The sequence below is a fragment of the Equus quagga genome, chromosome 1 (genome assembly GCF_021613505.1).
Source record: "Equus quagga isolate Etosha38 chromosome 1, UCLA_HA_Equagga_1.0, whole genome shotgun sequence".
NCBI lineage: Eukaryota > Metazoa > Chordata > Mammalia > Perissodactyla > Equidae > Equus > Equus quagga.
In genome coordinates, this window is record NC_060267.1 from 73,586,259 (window position 1) to 73,597,730 (window position 11,472).

General features: G+C 39.9%; 1 protein-coding gene across 1 annotated transcript in view; it reads right to left on the bottom strand.

Annotated features, from left to right (window-relative positions):
- SVEP1 (sushi, von Willebrand factor type A, EGF and pentraxin domain containing 1) overlaps positions 1–11,184 on the bottom strand; it is a 166,670-nt gene extending 155,486 nt beyond the window's left edge. The window contains exon 1 of the mRNA XM_046663234.1: positions 10,517–11,184. Within this exon, the coding sequence (XP_046519190.1) occupies positions 10,517–11,047 (531 nt within the window). The 5' untranslated portion in view covers positions 11,048–11,184. The remainder of the gene's footprint in view (positions 1–10,516) is intronic.
- Between the last annotated feature and the right edge of the window lie 288 nt (positions 11,185–11,472).

Below are 11,472 nucleotides of genomic sequence, written 5' to 3' on the forward strand. Positions count from 1 at the left end.
CAGTGGGTCAGCATCCCTCTCCCCGTGTGACAAGCCACAGGAGGGCCACATTCTCCTGATCTCTCAGGAAGGCGATGGAGTCAATTACTCCCATCATCTGCAGCCTCAACACCCTGCTCTGTGTCACATCCTGGCCAGCCATCCAGGCTCCTCTTCTCAGTGAACACCTGCTGGGAGCTTGTCAAGCAGGGAAACAACTACTATAATGTGTGTGCAGATTTTTATGTGAATCTGGATTCTCAAGATCCAATGTGACACTAGGAGAGAGGAGAGGCACAGCTGGGTGAGTAACAGGGTCCAGTAGGGTCAGGGCTTTCAATCCAGCTCAGTTATCCCATCCTGACAGACTCAATGCTATAGGACTTGGCAATTGACAAGAAAAGATTTGAAATGCTTCATTTCAACTTCCTGATAATAAGCTAATGTGTCATTTTCTTTCTTAACGCAGAGCTGTATTATGGAATAGAATACAAAGTTCTCATGAATATTTAAGACCAAAACTGAGATGTAAAAGGATTTTTACATTTGAGACCAATCACTTCAGGCTATGCCTCCAGATGCCCCAAAGGTATGTCTTCAATCAGCTGTGCCTAGGTAGACATTGATATTTCATTTCCTAGTAAGTAATACATGGTCATTATAAGTAATTTTTCAAATGCAGAAGAATCAGATGTATTTAAGTAGGTAAATATACTATCTGTGGGTATATAGTATTAACATTTTGAAAATTTTCTTCCCAGTTTTTTTCTGAAGGTTATTTTATGAAATTGGACTTACATATACAGTTTTATATACTGATGATAAACACACAGAGTTTCAGCTCATTTAACATGAGATTTGGCCAATTTACCTTGTCATTAAATAGTTTTTAAAAATATGATTTTATTGACTATAATACATTTCAGTGTGGCTATGTTATTTTATTAAATCTCCTTCAGTTGTTAGAACTGGGGAGTTGCTGCTTCTACTTTGCGTGTGGAGTGTCAGCCATCAGTTACCCTCTGGCTCCCCCAAACTCCCATTTCTCACTCTTCCCCTGGGGAGGAGGGCTTCCTCAGCCCCACCCTCTCCCCTTCTCTTTGGCTTTGGCTGCCAGGAAGGAGCCGCCTAAGTTTTACAGAGGTAGGCTCCATGTGCCCGGCACTACCTGCTCCTGGGGAGGCAAGTCAGTCTCATTTAGAGATTCAGTATTAGGAAGCTGTGCACCTCAGTCACATTCTCCATTACCAATATCATCTTTGAAATTAAAAAAAAAAAAAGAAAAGAGTATATGAGCCAGCCCTGATGGCCTAGTGGTTAAAGTTCACACTCTTACACTTCAGTGGCCAGGGTTCAGTTCCTGGTCTCAGAACCACACCACTCATCTGTCAGTAGCCATGCTGTGGCGGCAGCTCACACAGAAGAACTAGAAGGACTTACAACTATGATATACAACTGTGCACTGGGGCTTTGGAGGAAAAAAAAGAAAAAGAAGAAAAAAGAGTATATTTTGCTATTAGGAGCATTTTAGCAGGAATTAAGAAAATAGTGCATCACCTCATGTCCCTCAAAATATATTTTATACACTCTAGCAATAACTTACGACTTGAAAAATATCCAACTTGGACTTTACTCAGTAAATGACTAAGTAAATTAGTCAAATGACTCAACCACATAGTAAGTCCTGCTAAAAACTTTCTTTAAAATATTTCTTTCTATTAATCTTGTAAGAAGTCATTTTTTCATTAATTTTGAATTACATCCATTCACATTAAACCAAGTAGCTATCACTAATTCCACATACGTAGTAATTAGAATCTGGCCTTAAGTTTATAACTTTCACATGTACTGCAGCTACGAAAGAAAGGCTCTGAATTTGAGAAATCTTTATTGTTTAACTCTTTATACAAAGAGAATAGCAACTGCTTGAATGACCTCAGAAGAAAGATGGATAGCAAAAACGACGAATTCTTTAAAAATCTTTTCATGAAGATTGATAAGAAACTGTACCTAATAATGGGCTGCAGATTTCATTTTTCAACACTGTCATCCATTTCAAGCCAAGTGCTGTACTAATATCCATGAGCTACAAGAATAGCTCTCACAGAGTTTACCTATCCACCCATGGCCTCCAAACCAGAGCAGGTTATTGTACGCAAGCAGATTCTATGCCAGAAACCCATTCTTCATATGGCCTGGGGAGCTTTAGAGAACAGTCTTAAATATCTACGGGAAACCCACAATACAGAACCGGAAAATCCTCTTAACTTAGAAGCCTCTTAACCTACCAGCTTACTCTAGAAAAGCCAAAGAAGCACGATGTTTTCCTGAGAAATGTTAACTTAGGTTTACTAAATTTACAATAAAATATTGATTTTATTTTGTAATACGCTTTTCCCCCCCATCACTCTCAATATAATCTTTTATTTGGGAGTGAATGCCATATTACTTAGAAGCTTCCGGTTTCTGGGAAACTAACATAGGAGGTTTCTTTTGCCAAGATTTAAATGAACTGCTCTGGAACTTAGATAGCTTTTACTCAAGAAAGTATAATCTAGCACAAAGACTAAGGCATTTTTCAGTTAGGCAAGGTCTGAGTCTTCCATTTTGAGCTGGGTCAGGCCAGTGCCACTTGAGGGAGAAACGAAGTGGGATTTCCAAACATTTTGCTGGTTAGACACATGCTCATCCTGACACACTGGTATGGCTAAGACTGCTCATTACTTCCTCAGCATTCCATCTCTCCTTCCTCTTCAAGGGTGAGCATGAGACCAAGTTTTCCCCAATGAGATCTACATGGACGTATTGTGTGGATTGCCACAGAGTCTCCTTAAAGAGTGATGTGACTGTCTTTGTCCTTTCCTCCTTCCTGAGGTTTGGAATAAGCCCCTGATGATAGGAGCTCCAACAGCCACTTTAGACCATTAGGTGACCTGAAGATGGTGGAGCAGAGAGCTGAAAGGAGAGACTCTGGATGCCTGAAGACACCACAGAGCTGTCATATTAGAATTTTCTATTCAAGACAATTTGAGAGAGAAATAAATGTTTATCATGTTTAAGCCAGTGGTACTTTAGATTTTTCTATTATATCCAGCTAAACTTACTCCAAGCTAATTCCCTGGGTTTAAAAGGAATCTCAGGAGGCAAACTAGAAGGGATTATATCATCTCAGATTCTGCCAATGATTGGTCCATGTTAGACCATGGAATAGCAATCAAGGACCACAACATGAAATTCCAAGGACCAGGTGGAAACTCTGACGAATTGAGAGAAATCATACCCACAACTGCTACATAGTCTAATTTGCCAAGAGTAAGCCAAAAAGTCAGATTTTAAAAAAATGCTATCTCTTGACTTCAAAATGTCTGCTAAAATTAAAATACATATATTGCGTGTGTGTGTGTATATATATGGATATTTCAAAATACACACAAATGTGTGTGTGTATCTCTGATTGAAATGCACCCATGGGATGAATATGGCCTGAAAGCCACGGTTTATGTCCTCTGGGTTAGAATTTTTGGCTTTATATCTATATAACACTTTTACAGCTCTGGAAATGGAATCTCCCACTTCTTACTAAGTTTTGATGCAACTCAAGACACGAAGGGAATTAGTAAAACATGGGTGAGGATAGGGGGTAGAGTGGAGGGGAGGAGACAGACCAGATGAGAAGTCAGAAGACTAGATTGACTCTATTTTTGACATTCACTTAGCTTTGTGATTAGCATTTAGTCACTTAACTTCTCCCAGAATCTGATAACTTTCCTGTAAAACTGAATCTGTAAAACTGATTCTGTAAAGTCACAATATGAAAGAACTTTGTAAATTACAAATCACTTTACAAATTAAAGGTATATCTGGTCAAGAATGAATACATTTAGTAATTCTACTTCATGTCCACTATTAAGAGAAATTCTCTCTTAGAACATGTATCATAAGGACATTGGGGGGGACTTTTCTATCCTTTGACCATAGAAGCAAGGTAGGACAGAGCAGTCTATCCTCTCTCTGTGTCTAAGAATTTGCAGTCTTTGATCAAGAGTTCTGATGATGCATTTCAACCAAACATAATTTAATACTGGCAGCTAATAAGGATAAATATCTTTAACAGCAACTGTAGATGTACATTCTTATTACATACCACAGTGTCCTATTTGCTGGGAAAAACAAAACTAACAAACAAAATATATGCAAATGCTAGATTAAGAAGAAATTTGAATTCAACATTTTGGAATTATTTGCTCTCTCTCTCTTCAAATCAAGAATTTTAGTACCATTTTTTGACTAGGAAATACACATGAGTCTGGGTCTATATTATGCATTGAAGATTCATTCATTCATTCACACTTCTAAAGTTCTGATGGGATTACAAAAGAAGTTCCTATATAAGACCAAGGCAATATGAGAATTGTTTAAAAGTTTAAGAAGCACAAAAGAGAGAATGCTTCCAGAGGTACATTTAGAAATATATCTTCTCAGATGTGGAGAAAAGGGAACCCTCATACACTGCTGGTGGGAATGCAAACTGGTGCAGCCACCATGGAAAACAGTATGGAGATTTCTCAAAAAATTAAAAATAGAAATACCATATGACCCTGTTACTCCACTTCTCAGTACTTATCTAAAGAACATGAAAACACTATTTCAAAAAGATACATGCACTCCTATGTTCATTGCGGCATTATTCACAATAGCTAAGACCTGGATGGTACCTAAGTGCCATCAACAAGGGATAAACAAGATGTGGTGTATATATATATACACACACAGTGGAATACTAACCAACCATAAAAAAGAACAAAACTGTGTCATTTGCAATACTATTGATGGATCTTGGGGGTATTAGGCTAAGCAAAGTAGGTCAGACAGACAAAGACAACTACCATATGACTTCACTCATATGTGGAAGATAAACAAACACATACATATGGAGAACAGGCTGCTGGTTACCAGAGCGGAAGAGGGTAGGGGGAGGGTGAAAGGGCTAAAGGGGCACATATGTATGGTGATGGATGGAAACTGGACTTTTGGTGGTGAACATGATGCAGCCTACACAGAAGCCAAAATATAATGATGTACACCTGAAACTACACAATGTTATAAACCAACGTGATCTCAATCTAAAAAAAGAAATATATATTTTCAGTATTGAAAAAGAACTTAGCTTCTGCAACAGTAATTCTTGACATCTAAATCATGCTCTGAGTTTGGAACACCTGAATCCACTGCAGATTGTACGACTCCCCCGCCCCTTTCTATGGGAAAGGAGAACCCAAACTTTCCTTATTCTTTTAGCATCTGGGCCATCAGAAAGACTGCTGCAAAGGCTATTATCCTTTTATCGTATGAAAACAAAATGGTCCTACTTTCACTCACCAGCGTTTTAATCTAGTGGCATCTCACACATCTCCAGGTTTTATTGGAAAACTTAAAAGCAAATACTTTCTTCCCATGAGGCTGAGAGAGCAGATTACTCTCCAGGTAAAGGCGTGAATGTGTACCAGTGTGCACATGTAACGATGATGCTCTTCCCTTGAAGCTAAGAAGAGCTTCTGCCTATCTATTCCCAGTCTTCTGGCCATCTGAAGCTCAGATTTTTGGCAAGACAGCACATTCCCCACCAGAGGATCATATTTCTAGAACTCTGGAACAACGAAGAAAGCAGAAATTTTTTTTTCAAAGGAAGCTTCATGCTATGTTTATTTAACAGATATTTAGCTCAAGTGAAGTGGGAATGAGGGGCTCTGATTTTACTTTGATGTGAAAGGCTTAGGAGATGGAGAGGCCTGCACGCATAGTGGGGTCAATCCAAAATATGCAGTTTAGGAAAGGCAACACATAAATACATGGTGAGAAGGAAAACCAAGAGGAAGGTTTGTTATGAAACAATCATTCCCAGGAAAGGAAAAGCTGACGAGCTTTCGGTTAATTTCATAAAAGGTTTTCATGTAATTAACTCCAAGGTGCTAACTCCCCATTCTAACGGTCGTGTCTCTGGAAGGATCTGTGCTAACTACAGATTTCACTCCTGTAGTCTTCGCTCTCTTTGATGAGCACTAGGCGGTGGTGTTTAAAAAGAAACAGTCGACACTGCGGTTTATCCATTCAAATAAAGTGTGATAACAGTGTCCACACATAGACTCCCCGTTAAGTTGTACAATTCTGACACCAAATAAAACAATGAAGCAACAGTTAGAGTTTTTGTTTAGTCAATCACATGTGCTGAAAGATGACAGCAAATTTCACACTGGTAAAGGAAATTCTACATCCTGAGATTTTACATAAGAGGCATAAGGTGTTCGAATTGTGTGGGGTAGCTGTGTACTCGCAAACACGCATCTACATGTATGTCCGTATCTGTGTCTGTGTATAGTTGTGTGGGCATTCAGTTTTCAAGGGAAAATGTTTGAAAAGCTAACTTTTCTGGGGAAAGTAATTAATTACCTCAAAAATGTACCTATGGTCTTCAATTTCACAGATCACAGTCCCTTCCGATATTACCATTCTGTACACACACTGGAACTGACGAACTGTCTAATTTCCATGGCGAAATGTGAAAGTTTCATATCCAAGCCCAAGCCACACAGCTTACCATTTTCAAACTCATTCTGAGACGAAAAATGCTTACCTCACCTCTATGTGAAAATTCACATTCAAACCTCACCGATGCCATTTCTAAACACTAGTCATCTTCTATCAACTTTCTCCGAATATCATATTTTAATTATACCTAAGAATGCTCACCAGAGGTTTGGGAAAGTTACAATAAAGACATGTAGGTTTCCAGGTTAGACAGAGACTGAGTCCAGCCAACCCTCTCCTGCACCTTCTCGTAACCAAACCAAAATGAGAAAGAAAAATACAGTCAAGGAGAAGTTCAGTGGACACAAATTTTGAGAACTTTCTGTTTGTTAGATTACAAATGGATCCAGACTGAAGAAAGGCACTGGGAACCTCGTTGGCAATTCTACTTTCCAAGACAGGATGTAGCATTTGGAAGGAGAAAGCTGAAGACAGAGCAGGTCTTGAGGCGAGCAGTGCATACTCAACTCATTACCCATTTAACTATTTTGGATCAAAGGTACTCAGAGGCCCCAGGCAAACCTGGCCAAACCAAACAGAGGAGCTGGGATATGGCAAGTTTCTCCCTGATGCAGTAGGGATCTTCTCTGATGGAGTAGGCAGGGACATCAGGAACAAGGCCAGACACCGGGACCTCATGAGTATTTGGACTGGAGGCCAATAGAGTACTGGGTCTGCAAAACTGAACCCTGCCCACTGCAACTGCTTCAATAAACAGAGAGCATCTTTAAGGCATTATTTCATCTCTTAAAGGCAAAAGTCTTTCAAACTTCACAGGAAATGCATAAAAGCACAAATGAAAAGAAAAAAGATTCAATGGAGTGATAAAGTGATAGATGCTATCACCAGAAACAAAATTAAAAGGCAAGTGAAACACCAAGAAAAAAAAATACTTGTCTTGTACTTAGAAGCAGAAGAGTTAATATCATTAAGATTTAAGGAGCATTTGCAAATCAATAAGGAAAAGAACAATCCTCATACGAAAAATGGATAATAGTCCCAAAATATTTTAATGGATAGTCAAAAAAGAAGAGCTGGATATGGCCAATAATATACGAAAAAAAGTGTTCAGCCTCACTAATAAAGAAATGCAATTGAAAATGGGACTCCATTTTTCACATATAAAGTCGAGGTGGCACATTCAAATGATACTAACCCGTTTGGCTGCATCCTAGATACTGATCCAGGCACTGCATATGGGAGTGCAATTTGGTACCAATTTTCTGCATGTATCAAAGGCCTTAAAAAAAATGGGCCTAGTCTTTGTTGCAACAATACCTACCACTTCAGAAATTTGCGTTAAGGAAATTATTAGCGATATGGGCAAAGATTTAGTTATCCAGTGTCATTTGTAACAGCCTAAATATATAATATTGGCAATTACATGATAAAAAAGGTATGTTCTACAACGGAATACAGTGTGGCCATGAAAAATGATAAAGTAGAAGGGTATTTCTTATTATGGAAAGAAGACAGAAAATACGGTGTAATAGAAAGTCAAGTTACAAGAAAGAACATACGATATGATCTTTTTTTGAGTAAACATTAAGCAGGATATACATACATGTATGAAAACATACCTATTACCTAGACAACTGCAAAAAGTCAAGAAGGGTATGTACCAAAATATTACGGTATATTTATAGGAAATTTTCCTGATTATTTCACCAAGAATCCAGATACAGAAGACATGCTAAAAAAAAATCAACAATGTTTCTATACATCAAGAATAATTGCTTAAAATATAATTTGAAAAGATGTCATTCATGATAGAATGAATATATTTAGGTCTAAATAGAATACAGTTAGGTCTAAATTTGGAAAATATATGCAAGATTTAATTACTAGAAATCTACAACTTTACTGAAGTATATAAAAAGAACTGGTTATAAATGGGCAAACCATACTTTTTCTTGGAAGGACTATTACTATAAAATGTAAATAATCCCCAACTTAATTCAATATTTTCTATATTGAAATTAAAATCCTGGCTGGTTTCAATTGGAATATGTGAAAATGAATTAAAAATTCATCCTAAGTAATAAATACATAAGAAGTGATGTAAAAAGAATAGATAAAAGGAGAGAGAATTTGCACTACCAGATATTTGAATATATTGTAAAGTTATAATAATTAAATCATTTTTGCAAAGCTTAAAAACAATAGATAAGAGGATGGAATATCTTATTATCCAGGATAACAAAAAATTAATAGAAAGCCATGGGGAGATCAAATACCCATAAGCATTCAGTATATGATAAAAATGGCATTTGCTAAATTGGAAAAGGATAGATGGCCATTAAGCCAATGATACCGGGACAATTGGTTAATTATTTATTAAAACATAAAATTAGGCATCTTTGTCATACCACACACTAAAGTAAGTTCCGTATGGATTCAATTGTTAAATGGAAAATTATTTCTCCAATTTGGGAAATGGGAAGGCCATTCTAAGAATATAGGAAAATATAAGATCTAAAGGACAAAGTTTGATGGATTTGAATATATAAAAACTTAAATCATCCATCTAACAACACTGCAATAAATAAAAGCAAAATGTTTTGACTTACATGTGAACTGGAAAAATATTTGCAGCATAAACAAAATACAGTTACTGGCCTTACTATATAAAGAGTTTTTACAAATCATTAAGAAAACAACTCCAAACATGTGCCATAATTGCAAAATGGACAAAACATATAAGCAAGTGATTATCAAAGGAAAAATACAAATACCCAGTAAGTGTACTGGAAAATGTTCATCCTCAATAAAAAATATGAATTTGTTAAAGTGATACCTCTATTCACCTACCAAATTGGCAAAGATCTTAAAAACAGTAGTCTATGATATTGGTGACCACGTGGCAAACTTACTGCTGTGATATTCTGCTGGTGGGAATGTAAATCTATACAACCCTTCAAAGGAGAATTGGACAATATGTACAAGAAATTTACAGACGTTTATTGCCTTTAATTCGGGAACTTTATAGAAATTCTTCGTAAAGAAGTAATTAAAGGGCTCCACAAATATTTATGTTTACCATAACTTGCTTAATAAAAAATCTAAGTGTCTGACCATAGGTGACAGGTAAATTATGATGTATGTATTCAACAGAATAGCATGCAACTAAGGGAGATATACGGTATCTACATTATATTAGATATATCATATAATAATGTAATCATTTCATGATATGACAAATGAAAAATGTAGGCTGCAAAACAGCAAGACACCAATTTGGTTAAAAGTATGCACAGATGTGCATACTGGGCGAATGTAAACAGCATGTAAACAGTGGCTTTTTAAGAGTGATGGGATTGTGGTTTCTTTTCCTTTTCCTCCTTTTTGCTTCATTCATTCCACAAACATTGCTATTACGTGTCAGACAGTTCTACATGTTCCAAATTTTCTTCAATTGAATATATATTCCTTTGTAATCAGAAACAGTTAAATTTTGTAAAAGTCCGTCATCTAATCCTGGCTTCTCTTCCAGAAGCTAAAAGTCTTGTAAAGGACTCAGAGCAAAAATAAGAAGGGCATGGAACGAAATGCATACTGAAAGCATAAAATTATGTAAAAGAGAACTGGGGAAATACTGAGCTTTCTCCACGTCTTACCTTTAGAGACACTTCCTAAAACGTACTTACCTGTTCTGGCTTGGAACGGTCTGTCCCTACAAGCGTGAAGGTGAACAGCATCTTAAGGACCTCTTCCTAAGAGGGTCCTTAAAGATGCCCACTTAAAGAGCCTGTCACCCCGATAAGCGATTAAAATCCATTATCTCATGGGACCCCCACAACAATAGGAGGGTAGGTGTGACTCTGATTTTGTGGATGGGGACGCTTGACTTGGGAAGGTTGTGGCTTGCCGAAGATTGAGAGAGGGGTAGGCAGTAGTCAGTGGGAAGGGCCGGGGATCGGGGGCCGGGGTCGCGGAGGGGCGGGCGCCTTACCGCGGCTTGCTGGAAGGCGCCCTTGGTGTAGGTGCCGCCGCCGCGGTAGGTGATGGCCGGGATCTCTTGGCTGAGCAGTGCGCACTTGTGCTGGTGGGCGCGGCGGGAGGAGATGTAATCGACGCGCGGCACCACGTTGTTCTTGGACGAGAAGGTCACGATGGCCACGCGTGTGGCCGTGGGCACCACGGGGAAGTCGGACAGCAGCTTGCGGACGAACTTGAGCTCGCTGAGGAAGTTGGCTTGGCCCACGCTGGACGACTCGTCCACCAGGAAGACGAGCTCCAGGCGCTCGCTGAGCTCCCGCAGCCGCCGCACGCGTCGCCGGAACGCCTGGCCCAGTCGCTCCACTTTGCTCTCCGCCGCGTCCTCGCCGGGCGCGGGCGGCGAGGGCAGCCTCCCCGGAGCCCCGGGCGCGGCCTCGGGGAAGAGGCGGAAGCTGAAATTGCGCGACGGGGACATCTGCTGAAAGGTCGCCCAGCCCGAAACGAGCGCCAGACCCCAGCAACAAAAGGCCAGGCGCGGCCACATTGCGCTGGAGACGGAGCGGCCGGCCCGCAGCGCAGGCTTCGGCCCCGGCGCGGAGAGATGCTCGGCGGCCGGGCTCGCAGAGGGGCGTGCGCAACGCGGGGCGCGGGACGGCGGCCGCGAGCCTCAGCGCCCTTTCATCTGACACTGGGGACACAATCCAGACTCCTCCGGCAGCTCGGGGACTCGGGAGGGAACGCGCGCGCTCTCTATCCCTCTCGCGCTCGTCTTTTCTCTTCCCTCTCTCCTCCTCCTCTCTCTCCCTGAAGCCTATAAAATGTTTGAAGGAAAGGGGGCAGTCAAGGAAAATCTCCCGCTTCCCTCCTTCTCTCCCTCTCTTCCTCCTCTCTCTGTCTCTCCCTCTCCCCTCTCCTCTATCTCTGCCTCTATCTCTCTCCTCCCCCTCTCATTCTCCTCCCGGGATCTAG